The sequence below is a fragment of the Monopterus albus genome, unplaced genomic scaffold, assembly GCF_001952655.1.
Source record: "Monopterus albus unplaced genomic scaffold, M_albus_1.0 scaffold554.1, whole genome shotgun sequence".
NCBI classification, from domain to species: domain Eukaryota; kingdom Metazoa; phylum Chordata; class Actinopteri; order Synbranchiformes; family Synbranchidae; genus Monopterus; species Monopterus albus.
Window position 1 is genome coordinate 37,570 of NW_018128434.1, and position 14,004 is coordinate 51,573.

The 14,004-nt window shown below is 41.0% G+C and overlaps 2 protein-coding genes and 2 long non-coding RNA genes across 8 annotated transcripts in view; 2 read left to right on the plus strand and 2 right to left on the minus strand.

Annotated features, from left to right (window-relative positions):
* Window positions 1-3,391: 3,391 nt before the first annotated feature.
* On the minus strand, window positions 3,392-4,995 carry tal2 (T-cell acute lymphocytic leukemia 2). Its single transcript, XM_020588562.1, has 2 exons — window positions 4,838-4,995; window positions 3,392-3,738 (listed from the first exon to the last, which is right to left on the minus strand). The coding sequence occupies exon 2, from the start codon at window positions 3,722-3,724 to the stop codon at window positions 3,392-3,394; it is 333 nt and encodes a 110-aa protein (XP_020444218.1). The 5' UTR covers window positions 3,725-3,738; window positions 4,838-4,995.
* Window positions 3,670-9,827, plus strand: LOC109953150 (uncharacterized). Its single transcript, XR_002273857.1, has 3 exons — window positions 3,670-3,746; window positions 5,447-5,539; window positions 9,745-9,827. It is a non-coding gene; the product is annotated as an uncharacterized LOC109953150 (long non-coding RNA).
* shoc1 (shortage in chiasmata 1) overlaps window positions 7,791-14,004 on the minus strand; it is a 36,616-nt gene continuing 30,402 nt past the window's right edge. For 4 of the 5 annotated variants that reach the window (XM_020588557.1, XM_020588559.1, XM_020588560.1 and 1 more), the window contains 3 exons: window positions 12,942-13,091; window positions 9,689-10,496; window positions 7,792-8,480 (listed from right to left, as the gene is read on the minus strand). In XM_020588557.1, coding sequence (XP_020444213.1) covers window positions 8,395-8,480; window positions 9,689-10,496; window positions 12,942-13,091 — 1,044 coding nt within the window. In that variant the 3' untranslated portion in view covers window positions 7,792-8,394. Of the gene's footprint in view, window positions 8,481-9,688; window positions 10,497-12,941; window positions 13,092-14,004 lie in introns of all 5 variants that reach the window. The other variant, XM_020588561.1, reaches the window with a different exon arrangement.
* LOC109953149 (uncharacterized) lies at window positions 10,166-11,250 on the plus strand. The gene is made up of 3 exons (XR_002273856.1): window positions 10,166-10,252; window positions 10,763-10,914; window positions 11,048-11,250. It is a non-coding gene; the product is annotated as an uncharacterized LOC109953149 (long non-coding RNA).

The window sequence follows — 14,004 nt, forward strand, 5'->3', positions numbered from 1 at the left end:
TTTTGAAGTAGATATTTGCATAATCAGATTAGGATGTGTGATTGTCAGTGGGCTCCCCCATCAGAGGGTGCTCCAGAGGAGAGAGGGTGCTGTCCAGCCCAACAATGGACAACTCCCCTCCTCTCTCAGCCTCCAACCAGCCCTGCACCTGCATCCCTGTGTTGCAGGTCGGCCGAGGGAGCGGTCCTCACTTGGACTTGCAGCCATAGAGTGTGAGGGCGAAAGGAAAATGGAGGAGGGGGTGAAAGTGCATGACGGGAGTGAGATGGCAGGGGTTGAGCTGAGATATTTAAACATGCAGAGTGTGAATTGGCTTTAAGGGGATAAAGAGCTCAGGGCCTATCCGCTGGCACCCAACTCCAGAAATTCTATTTTATGGGTGCCTCAGCCGGGAGAGCGAGGGGCTGCCTGCACTGATCTGGCCCATTGTGATAACGGATTCAGACAGCATGCTAGACGCTGATAAGGAAATGTGCTCTCAATAGACGATTACCCACATACTTGGGAGAGAATAGTCAATCAGGCAAAGATACTTGGTGGAGGGAATGAGAAGCATACAGATTTGTTATTATTTTCAATGCAGAGTTTCATAATCCTGCTGGAAAGTTGAGGTCAGAGTAATGTTCATACTGTGATTGGGCGTAAATAAGGTGTATCAGCAAAATTTGCTTCACAGCCCGACAGCTGTCACATGCCGGCCTATCTGGTTTCAAATGATGATTGAATAACTGAATATTATTCTGAATTACACCAAAATTATTCAGCATACAAAGAAGTAAACTGTTTTTTAAATATTGCATCTTACAGTATTTGTAGTAAAATGGCTATTAATAACCACAATTTTAGTAAAGTATTATTTCAGTTCACTATGAAATTGCTCAATTCGGCATGAATTACACATGGGACTGACAGTCTGCTGCTGTACTCTAGTTACCCTTCACCCTATACATTCTGATTTATTTAGTATTTCTGCAGGATTACAAAGGGTCACCTGTCAGTTCCCACCGGCCTCCAGTCAGTGTGTCCAGCTGCCCCCTGCTCTGTTTACACACCATTAGCCAGAGTTTAACAGCACCCAAAACCAACTCGGTGTTTACTCTTCAGCTCAGCTGGGCCACATTTCCTACTCTCACAACAGGCGACTAGGCATATAAACATCTGGGTTTAAATGGCTGCCAAAACAAGGAGACAGGTCCAAACAAAGCTGCTGATATTGGAACTAGAGCTGATACAAATAGTCCATTAATTGGTTTGTCAATTGGCACAAAATGAATCACCAGCTATTCTAATTATTGATTAAGCGCTTAAGTCATTTATTGAAAAGCCTGCTTTGCTCTTTTTTTAATATTATTATAAACTGAATATGGTTGAGTCTTAGACTAGTTGCTCGGGCAAAACAAGTAAACTGATGACATCACTTTGCACTCCGGGATATTAGAACTGGCACTTCTCTTTATTTGCATGCATTTTGTAAGCCATTCAAAATTAATTGAAAAAAAAAAATGTAGTTGCAGTCCCAAATTTGACTATATTTAATTTTTTTCCATAGTTTGATGCTGTTTTTCATAAGATGTAATTTATCTAATTGCACAGTAACATTTTGTGGACAGAAGTTGGATTATAGTGTTTACAGTTGCTCCCGGTGATGACACCGGTGCTTGGGAGTGCGAATAGGTGAATGGCCAAATGCTGTGAAACTGCCTTGAGTGTGCTGCAATGCATAGAAAAGTGCTATACAAAGTATATGACCATTTACATAGATGGTTACAAGCCAACAGGAAGGAATTGCTGGGCTCTGTCATTTTTGCCTTTATCCGCAATAGTTATGGTTGTGTGATACTGTGTGCAGCAACAACGTGACATTTTCTTTGCATCTGCACGTTGATCAACTGGTCAGCGTTTGACTCCAGAGTGACCTCTGACCTCAGGGGTCACAAGTTAAGCTGTCACTTTCAGCACCACTCTCTCTGGGCTCTGGTCAGTGGACAAAGAGCAGAGGTCAGCTTTGTGTCCACGTGGTTATCACAGGACTTGTGGACAAATGTGTCTGGGCTCATTGAGCACAGAATGTCTGCACCGAGGCAGCAGCTTGGTTCTTAACTTCAGATCAGTTGTCCTCACAGTGATTCTATACAGATAATTCTATATGCTAATTGTCTCAGGTTGCTGCTTTTGTGCTGTGAATACAAAGAAGAACATACTGAACTGTTTTATATTAAGATAAAGTGTGTGTGGTGAAGGCACATCAGCCAACCTGCGACTGAGAACTGTCTAAATGTTTTGCCAAGACTTTATATTTTTGTGCTCTTGAATCTATTTTCATTTTTTCAGAGCACCTCCTCCTCTATTTTCTTTGTACATCGCACTATGTGGCAATCATGTCCACCAACAGCACACTCAAGAATCAGCTGTTTTAAAGTGCATACTGACTGCAATTCAAAAGGTGTTTAGATTTAGTAAACAGTATGGCGCCTACTCAGAAATTCAGTTACAGTTACTACTATAACAATTACTTAGACCTTACACTAAAAAGATGCAGGAGTTTTATAAACAAATCATTTATTAAATAAATAATTCAAATAAATAGCATACTGTATATTCACAAGAAAACCAAAATAACTTACAAAAGAGGTATAAGAAGATTAGCACACTCTTCACAGTAGACAATTTAAAATCTTTGGCTCTATGGCATGTGTATTTTACAAAGACTCAAAGAAAAACATGAACTGACATGACAAGATATTTGTGCGAGCTAGTGGATAATTATTAATTGAGGATTGTCAGTTTTGCCAAAATTCCTCAGCCCAATCCTAAATCAATCGTATTCTTGTATGAAAAAAGACTGAGACGCTGTGATTCTCCTGAATCTTGATAATTGAAGAAAAAGGTTGGAATTAGTCCTCTCAATAAAAAAAAAAAGTAAAACTACATGTTCATTAAAAAAAGTAGTAGTAGTCTGAGACAATTGTTTTCTGGAGAACTGGCTGTTCCATTATCTATTCAAAAGCCTTCCTGAATCTGTTGCTTGAAATGAGATGTTTCTTAATCCCCGCAGTTTTCCTCATTGGCAACACGCCCTCTCACTGCAAAACTAAATTAGTTCCAGATGGGTCAGCAACAAGGAATATTAATGTGGCGATATGAAGGGAGTATTGTACAGATTTTACACATCCATGCAGAACACAAATGAATTTTCACCTGTAAATCATATTTCAACTCTGATCAGTGAGGAGGCAGCCACATGTGACAGACATCACACAGTTCTGCATCCTCTCCACTAAAACATGAGTCACACAGGTGTAAAAAAGGGAGTCTTGAGAAATAGGTTTTTAAACCCAGGACAAGGATCAGAGTTGCTTTTTTTGAATGTTATGATTTTATGGCTGTGTTTCTACCAGGCCTCGGGGCTGTCGCAGCTGGATCCAGGTGATAGAGCTTCAGTGTCGCTGGCCCAGCGGTGTGGAGGGGAGTGCAGCTGCTCCATGTTTCCTCTGAGGAAGGTGAGCAGAGCAGCGGGGGAGCGGCCGGCTGGCTGGCCGCTCTGGCTCTCCAGCAGCTGCACCAGGAAGTTGATGTAGCGCATGGCCAGACGCAAGATCTCGTTCTTGCTCAGCTTCTTCTCCGGAGGATGGGTGGGAATGAGCTTGCGGAGCTCTGCGAATGCAGTGTTGACATTGTGTTGGCGCCAGCGCTCCCTCGTGTTGGTGAACACCTTCCTGGTCATAGTGCTGAGTAGAGCTGCAACGGTGAGTCCAGTGACAGTGAATCACCAACTAGTTTGACAACTGAATAATCATTTGTCATTTCTAAGCAAAAATTCCAAACATGTCCAACATCGGCATCTTAGCTGTGAAGATTAAGTTCTTTTCTTTGTTATACATGATTGTAGAGTCTTTGTTGGACAAAACAGGACATTTAAAGATGTGACCTTGGACTGTGGGAAACTATAAAAAAAAAAACTTTTTATTATTACATTATATACAAAATGATTGATAAATTAATCTGCACATAAATAATAATAACGGTTAGTTGCAGCCCCAGTGCTAAGGTCACCAAGTAGTAGAAGAAAGCAGAGTTAATGTATGTCAGGAGGGAAACCAGCCACCCTTCTGTAGTTTATTGAACATAAATTACAGATATTGAAAGAAATCATTCATAAAATCTTGCAAATATATAGAATAAATTATTTTTGCTGTTTGTTTTTCAAAATACAGCCCTTGTATTTTTCCTACCTATAATATTGGAAAGACTATTATGTGCTTTTATACCAGTAGATCAAAGTATTTACTATAAATCTGTTAATAATGATAATTTCAGATATTTTGTTGTTGTAAGTCAGCCTTGATTTAACATGAAAGTCTCTTGAAAGCAAATTTGGTAATGCTTTACTTCCATGCCCTAATTCAGTTTTTATAAGCAGTATGTAAACTTAAATAATATAGTTGTAAGCCAAACTACTTTTCAACAGCTGTAACGCCTATAGGCTCCCATAAGTGGACATGCAAAAAGAATAAACAGCTGTAATCATGTAAAAATGCCTTCATAAGAAAAGTTACACTTGTTATATACTGTACATTCATAAACATATAATAGAAGTGGGTCAAAATAAAGCATTATTAAATGTGCTTTTAAGAAACTGTAGTTAACTTAAGGCTGCTCTGGAACAACAAAATGTTGAAAATAGATTTTTTTAGTTGATGCAAAGTGATATAAACACAAATCTTCACTACTATAGTTGCAGTCCATATGTAGTACATTCTCGTTATTTATTTACTTGACCAAATGTGGAAACGTGGCTTCGAGGAAAAAAAGCTTCAGTACAAAAGAAATGCCTAACCTGTATGTGTGTAGAAATGTGTAGAAATCTCAGTTGCAGAGTCGGCAGGTCATCAGTGTCCCGAAGTCCGGTGTGAATGTCCACTCAGTTGTGTCTTCTCATGCTCACTAGAGATTGTTAGGAGCGAGAGGGAAGGACAGAGAGAGGGAGGGATGGGGAGCCGAGAGGAGAGAGTGGGGGGAAGACTGCTGCATGCTTGCATCCCACATTTTTATAGCAGGGTGAACCCTATTGTGTGACGTGTGCTGTTCTGGTGGTTGGTGTTGCTGAGGAGGGAGTGATTGTTAACCCCTGCAAATCTATCATTAAGAACCAGTAGAGATGGCTTTATGACTATACTGTCCATAAATCAACACTTTAAACAACTGTCATAGGTGTTTCTGTGCAACATTTCAGGGGATTCCAGTTCTCGTTTGTAGCTTTCATGATTCAACAGCCTTTTAAGTGACTATTTGTGCAGCTTTTATGATTCATTGCTCATTTAATCCTTGAAGGTTAGCACTAAAGGTGACAAATACGTTTCCATTGAAGTGAAACTGAGACGTTCATCGCTCTGATCCTTCTCTTACTGCTGTGGACACTTGTTCCTTTGTGTTTCTCTGACATTAGGCATGGACAACCCACCATCGCCTCCACTGTGGAAAAGACCTTGATATCGCTGGCTGCTCGGCTATTGGATTCAGCCTGATTGGGCCACAAAAGGTAAAAATACCATATCCAGATTGACAGTCGAACAATATGGGTTTTGTTATGACTATGGTAATCTTGTTGAGCCGTTCCAAGGGGCCACACATAAATTACAGTGGAAATAGGGAGAGCGCAGCGCCCTGACTCACCTCTCTCTGACCACTCCTCACCCCTCTCTCTGCTTCCCACTTTCAACCTCCGTTCAGATGAAAAACACAAGTCTAGTTTAACCAATTGTGACTGCTCTTTTTACACCCTTCAAGTGTTGTTTCAAAGACGCAGCCTTCCATAAAAGTCTCCGTGTGGAGTAGGAATTTACATAATCCGATTAGGGGCTGGGATTAGCCCTGGTCTTGGAGATCTGGTCTGATGGGGGCCATTTTCTGAATCGGCCATTCATGGGCCCTGTTGCACATCCAAGAGGCTGCACCTGCTGACGAGGCAGGCCAGACACTGCGGCTCTCTGGCTCCATCCAGCCTCCACTGCAGGTCTGCAGATAAACTGGTCATTGTCTTAGCTTTCATCACAGCTACAAGGCCAGGTGACGATTTTACCTGAACCTGTCCTTTATTGTGAGGGTTAAGGCTGAAAGCAGAGCGGGCAGGACAAGCTGTGAAATGTCGCGTAGAATCGATGACTAAATTGATGCAAGTCTGCGTGACAGAGACAACAGTAACCACTTTGTCTCTTTAACCAATGGACTCAACATCTGACAGCACAGAGCTTTAATGACAGACTTTTTATGTAGTGCCACCATGTGGTTGACATTGGTGTGCAGGTCTCCACAAATGTGCTATGAAATTTGTCTCCCTTAGAATGTTGTTGTTCCTTTTTTGGCTGTTCCCCATCCATTGGGGGTCATCACAGAGAATCACTGCCATCTGGACAGGTAAGATTTGGCACAGATTTTACACTAGATACCCTTCTTGAAGCAGCCCTCCCATTTTTGTTTGGGCTTGGAATCAGCATATAGCGTGCACCGACTTGTGCAACCCCAGTGGCTGGGTGCAGGTCCAGGTGGTCCTCTAGCCCAGTTGTGACTCAGGGACCACCATTCTGGCTAAGAAGTAATATGAGGACCACTGTTGCAGGGTGGATGAACCAGATGGGCACTATTTAAATCCTGAAAGTCACCTTAGATTTTCTAAATATTAAAGATTTGCATAAATTCAAAAACAATAAGTAATACCTGTTTTAAAATAAAATTTAAAAATTACTTCTACAGTAAAACTAAATGCTGATTACATAGATAATGACCACCTGCAATGTCTTTGCGAATCACCAGACGGCTGCGGACCACTGGTTGAAAACCCCTGCTCTGTCCTACTAACCAAGACTGACCCTGCTTAGCTTCCAAGATCAAGCATGACCAGGGCAACGAGGCTAGTTAATAATAAATTAACTTTGGTGATCCCTTCAATTTTTTAAAATACATTTAAAAGTAATGACAACCCCATCTACTAAATGTTTAATTACTTCATTTTTATTCCTGCTAGTCAGATCTCCCTTATTTAAATTCAGTATTTAACTTAAAAGGTATCACATCATTATTTCCAGAGGAGAGGAGATAGCAGCAGTGTGACCTTTACAGCTGCGGCCGGAGTGGGATCCACATCTAAAGGGTGGCCTTGGTTTAAACAGCCTGTTAATTCCCACAATATGTCTCCTGTCCCATTCAGTCTATGGCTGAGGGAACAGTCAGGGGCCATTACTGCACCAATACTCTGTTTACCTAGCCTTCATACATACGGGGACTACTCCGACCATCCTGCCCACTGCTTTTGTTCCTGTGCCATAAAAAACAATGAATTCTCTCTGTCTTTGTCCACTGCTTGTTAGAAAGCAGAAGCTGGACAGAAAGACAAATATTTATAAAAAAAAAAAAAAAAGGGGGGGGGGGGGGGGGGGGCAGTCAGATAAACACCCTTATAACATCTGAGCTGTTCATGTCTCATCCAAAGACTTAAACTAACTCACACATTCTTGTGACACAATATGTGGTACTGTGCTCTCTCTCTTTTTTGACTAAAATAAATAAATTGAAGGCATTTGGGTAGACTGATGATAAGGGGATTGCTTCACTAAATGAAAAAAAAAAATCGAAGCTGTTAAAATGAGAGACTTTATCAGTTTAGCTGGGACCGACCCTCGGTAAATCACAATTTGGTTGTCACTACTGAGCATGCTCCGTATGGGGGAAAACAAAAGCAAAATGTGCAGATAATCTTGGTTTAATCTGATTTTGTTAAACTGGCAACAACCCACTCATTTATGACTTAGAAGCAGAATCAATGTAGCTGTGAGCAGAAAAGGTGTTAAGTATTTATTAATGCTGTATTTGTAACTCTATCGGTTACACCAACTCAACAGGAGGAAGTACAGGGTGCAGTACGATTAAATCAGTAAACATAGTGTTGCAAGTTTTGATTTAATAAACTGCAAATAAGTAGTTTGTGATGTGAAATTCAAATTCAAGTCTTAGAACAAGTAATAAATATTATAATGCTAATATTTTATGAAAATATTTTGAAATAGCAGTAAAGATGATCCAAGTTAATCATTTTGTATTGGTCTGAAAATTAATCATTCCGATTATTACAGTACTTCACTAAACTTTGTGATTATAAAAACTAGCAGGAACAAACAAAAACTGTCTAAAGCACAGCAGCTTTTTGACTCTAACATATACATCTAAAATGTAGAGATTTTATTCAGAAATTGGGAAACCTAGCATGCAGTAGAACCATTCTGAAGGAAGCTGTTAATATTTTCTTAAGTATATAAAAATTTATAAGCTAAAACTTGAACTGTGCAGTGAGTGACTTAAACTTGTCTTTACCAACATGCCACAGAAACAAAGCACGCACGTCTAAAACAATTTAAGCCTCGTCTGCCCGTCACTTCTGCCGGGCACCCTCTCATAGCTCAGCCTCCCCTTCTTCAGCGGCGTCAGCACTGCAAAGCAAACACAAGGAAATGTCTCAGTCAAAAACAGAGAGACATGTACTGTGAATTTCCAGACTGTGGCTAAAACCTTTATTTACTTAGGCAGAGAGAACCAGACCGTTCTGTGAAACAGGCTTATATTTCAACCAGGCCTTTATTCCAAATGTGATGACAAAAATCATAATCATTTTTGTCATTACTGAGATCACGATAATTTAACACAATTACACAGGAACTTTGAAGAATCATGCATTTATTGAACATTTAAAACAATCTTGTCTTTAAACAGTGGAGTTTCTTTAACTTTAAATAAGATTTAACTGAAAAACAAGATTTTTATCTACCTAACAGTGATTGACAGCTCACAGGAAATTACTTTATTTTACAAATAAAACTTCAGGTTAATAGCGGCCTATTGCCTTTCATAGTCTGAAGCATCTGCTGGGCTCACCATGGCACAGCCATACATCCCTCTCTTTTAAGTGTTAGCTTGTTCTTAACAAGCCTGCTATGGTTAACACAATTTGCCAGTGCACGACGGACTGCGAGCAAAACCGAAATCGCTTCTCTGCAGGTTTTAGTACTTTACACAGCAATGCAAATCCAGAGTAAAAAATATCAATAGAGAAATAAAACAACATAGGAACATAAAAACACCAAGTACACAGAATCAACAGATAAAAGGAGGAAGCATTAGACAGCACTATGTATTAAAAACCAAAGTGAATAAATATGTTTTAACCAATGATTTAAAAGTTGTCAAGTCTGTAGAGGATCTAACATTAAAAGGTAAACCATTCCACAATTTAGGAGCTACAACAATAAAAGCACGGTCACCCCAGCGTTTGTATCTGGCCCTGGGCACCTCTAACAAAAACTGGCTTGAGGATCTGAGTAATCTAGTCGGTTCGTGCCACCTCACCAACTCAGTGAGGTAAGGCGGTGCCAAACCATTAAGAGCCTTAAAAACAAAAATCAATAGCTTAAAATGAATTCTAAAACGGACTGGAACCCAGTGAAGACAGGCCAGTACCGGAGTTATATGGTCGAATTTCCTAGTACCTGTTAAAAGACGAGCAGCAGCATTTTGGACCATTTGAAGATGAGAAAGAGACGACTGATTAACACCAAGGCATAATGCATTACAATAGTCAAGTCTAGAAGTTATAAAAGCATGAACTGCAATCTCAAAGTCATTAAAAGTCACTGTTATTCACCTGTTCGGTCCAAGCCTGCAGCCTCTTCACTCCTCTTCCTCTCTTGTCCTATCCAGCATTTTGAGCCATAGTTTGATGAAACTGTTGTCATCCCTCCACTACCGGAGAGGTGCATGTTGCCACGTCTACCTCGACCCCATGGCCTGACAGCTGTAGGAGGACTCAGAGTGGGAACAGAGTAGGGAATGTGATGGCTGTCAGGACGCTGAAGGTCACTGTGGACTGTAGAGTACATGGACATTGGACTTGGCTGCTGTGGGACCAGGCTGTAACTGAACGTGGAGTCCAGCATGAAAGGACTGTTGTCAGCAGTGAGTCGGGAGTTGGTAAAGTTGTTGGGGTTTGTTGGAGCTCTGGGTGTCCACATATCATTAACTCTCTGAACAACTCTCCCCGCCACTCCAGCTCTGCTTCTCCACCCATGAAACCTCACCTCTTCTCTGCCTCCATCTTCCTCTCTCCTCAGTTCACTGCTGGTCCAGCTTCTCTGCATGTAAACATCTGGGCTGCCAATGGAGTGGCCACCCAGGTTGAGTCTGAGCACAGTGTTGCCATCCTGCACTGGTGAGTCTGGGTCTGTTTCACAGAAACTGCCCTCTGCATTCTCAGCTCCAAACATAAAGTAGGTGTTGTGGTCGCTACAGACCAGTTCTGGATGTTGGATGATTGAGGATTTTGAAAAGAAGGCTTTAATATGCTCAGATTCATCAGTGCTGGTCCACTGGTATGTGTCAGTGAAGACTGTCTGAGACTCTCGCTGAGTGGAGTCTGCGCTCAGCGTGTACAGGGAGGTGATTTCACTGAACAGCTAAAACCAGAATGACAAAAGAGGCTGTTAAATGCAGAACCGCCACTGGAAAAGTTTGATAAATGTTTATTATCCACACAGCAGAGAAATTGTATTGTTGTAACACTGACACCAATGAAGCCTTATTGTAGTTCAGGCATGTCCCCTCCATCCTCCAATCATGTATTTCTACAACCTGTCTATCACCTTAGAGCTGTCCAGTCTGAGGAGCTATTCCAGGCTCACCTGGTTCCAGGAGTAAATGTCCCATTCTTTCTTCCCCATAGGCAGTTTTACATGACAGTTTGGATCAACTTGAAGCTCCCCTGATCAGTCAAAAAGTATGAGACCTACCTAAGAAAATACCTGGTTCTTTGATAAGAAGTCTAAAGTACAAGTCTGGGACATCAACAAAGTCCTTCTATATCTCTATGAACAGGTAAGTATGAATAACAGATCTTGCGCTGATTTTAGAAAGGTGATAAATCACCTGCATGATCATTTTGGAGGCTGTGGTTGAAGCTGCTGTTGTACTGTTATTCTGACAGGTGTTCCTATTATTTTATACACAGCACATACATCACTGAGGCCAGGCTAAACAACCCCTCTCTGGATAATCTGCTACAGTTCAACACAGCGCAGCCTGCATTATGAGCATACAGTTGAATCAGCACCCCTATAAAAAAGCTTTTCCATGGCAACGGCAGTCGAGGCTCATGGGTACTGCAGCATTTACATTCACCAGCCACTTTATTAGGTACACCTGTACAATTGCATGCAATTCAATGCAACACTTCACTTTAACATCCTGTTTATGAAGCTCAGAATGTTTCAGTTTTTGGTGAAACTGTCAAAGGTATAAATTCAATTGTATATTATTGTGTTACAGATGGTGTTGTACTGGACTACATTATATTCAGAGGTGTCTATATTTTTGCCCTACCCAGCTACATACTGTACATGAAACGGTCAGAGTATTAGGAACGCCTCTGAATATAATGTAGCACAGTACAACACCATCTTTAACTATGGCCTCAATAATAAACATATAACTGAATTTATACATTTACGGCAATTTCACCAAAAACTGAAATATTCTGAGCTTCATAAACACAGGATGTTAAAGTGAAGTGCATACAATTGTACATGTGCACCTAATAGGGATGAGCATTTCAAGCTAAAATACTTTGCCAGGAACTCTGACAATTATTCGAGGATGCCGCGATATGCAGTTAATTGCACCAACTTTGTCAACAAATATGTAATCTGTACATATCTGTAAAAATCTGTACTTGTCCAAACAGCTGATGCGCCAGTTGGTTTAATCTCCTTGCACTCACTGTCTCAATTTGTTCCTCACTTATGCAAAGAATGCCTCCATCCTCTCTTCCCTTTGGCCTCATTTACTGTAACTTTTTCCTGCGTTGACTGTGACGCACCATATCATCAGTTGGATATTACCACGCAGGCTCGGGACTGTTCAGATCCACTTGGGTCTTGAACATACTGGCACACAGACCTGAAACCTGAGACAGTGAAATGTGACCTAAACCGACCCAACCAGAATGAGCTAAGTTTGGATCCAACCCAACTTGTGTCCCGGTTCGCGTCTCGGGAACTGAGTGGACCCGTGAAGACCTCTAGTCTCGTTATGTTTCTGCTGTTTGTATTTAGCGCTGTAGCAAAATGATATACTGAACTTATCACATTATTTCCAGGTGCCGACAAAAGCAAGACGAAAGAGCAGCTCTTTGTTCTTAAAGACAAAACCATCGTTGCGTGAAATGTTCGTTTTTTGTTTTTTAATTTAATGACTATTTGAAAATCATTGCCTATCCTTAGTACCTAATAAAGTGGCCGGTCAGTGTAGATCCATTGACAAAATGAGGCCCAAAACGTGGCTTCTCAGAATTGAAGCTGACATTTTATAACTGGTGGTCGTAACATAAACTGATAGGTTTGCTACATTATCAGGGAGAGTCCAGTGTTTTGTTTCAAGAACAAAATGAAATGGGGAAACAATGTGGGAAAAATGTTTCCAAAACCAGTGGCCCCTCAGACTTCACAGCTTCATGGGAAGTCCATATAAAGTCTCAGTCTGCATTAAACAAAGACACAGGAACAATCACATGGTCACACAACTTACCGCCTGTGACAAAAGGCCTTTTTCACAGCTAGGCATTTGACATGTTATAGCAGGAAAAACACAGGTATTACTGATAACATAAGGATGGATGATTCTGTTTTCGCAAGTGTCCCAGTAAACCATAATAGTGAACAGCATACTAAATGCCAGGACCCTGAAGCTTTTTTTTATCTAGCTGTGCTTTTCCCACTGTGACACATTAGTGGCTTCTGTGAACATGTACTAAAGTAAAACATGCTCTATTTATTAAAAGAACTCTATAAAACAAAATCTAAGAATATTTTGGTATAATGGAAGTGTAATGATGTGCCTTGGATCACCTTGAGGACTTTATGTGGCACCTCAGGGAGCAGCAACTTCAGCTGAGATAGGGGGGCCTCCAGGAGCCACTGGAAGGACGGTGCTCTCCTCAGCATCAGCTGACCAACCAGAGGGCTAATACATGGGAACTGCAACAGACACATTTCCTCCTGGAGGGAAAGGGAAGAAATGTAAGCAGACAAAGCAGCGCACAAACTTAGACTCTGTGGGTAAAATGAAAGCTGTGCAGAGTGTTGTCAGCATTCAGGGTATGTTTGTGTTATAACAGTAACACAATTTGTGTAGCGATTTCTTTACAAAGTGCTTCAGTGAAGGACGTGAGATACGATGAAAAGTCAACCCTGATAATAGAGTGGGTACGGAAAGTATTCAGAGCCCCTTAAATTTTTCACTCTTTGTTATATTGCAGCCATATGCTAAAATCATTTAAGGTAATTTTTTTTTTAATGTACACACAGCACCCCATATTGACAGAAAAACACAGAATTTTTGACATTTTTGCAGATTTATAAAAAAAAAACTGAAATATCACATGGTCATAATTATTCAGACCCTTTGCTGTGACATTCATATATTTAACTTAGGTGCTGTCCATTTCTTCTGATCATCCCTGAGATGGTTCTACACCTTCATTTGAGTCCAGCTGTGTTTGATTATACTGATTGGACGTGATTAGGAAAGCCACACACCTGTCTATATAAGACCCTACAGCTCACAGTGCACGTCAGAGCAAATGAGAATCATGAGGTCAAAGGAACTGCCTGAAGAGCTCAGAGACACAATTGTGGCAAGGCACAGATCTGGCCAAGGTTACAAAAAAAATTTCTGCTGCACTTAAGGTGCCTAAGAGCACAGTGGCCTCCATAATCCTTAAATGGAAGACGTTTGGGACGACCAGAACCCTTCCTAGAGCTGGCCGTCCGGCCAAACCGAGCTATCGGGGGAGAAGAGCCTTGGTGAGAGAGGTACAGAAGAACCCAAAGATGACTGTGGCTGAGCTCCAGAGATACAGTCAGGAGATGAGAGAAAGTTGTAGAAAGTCAACCATCACTGCAGCCCCCC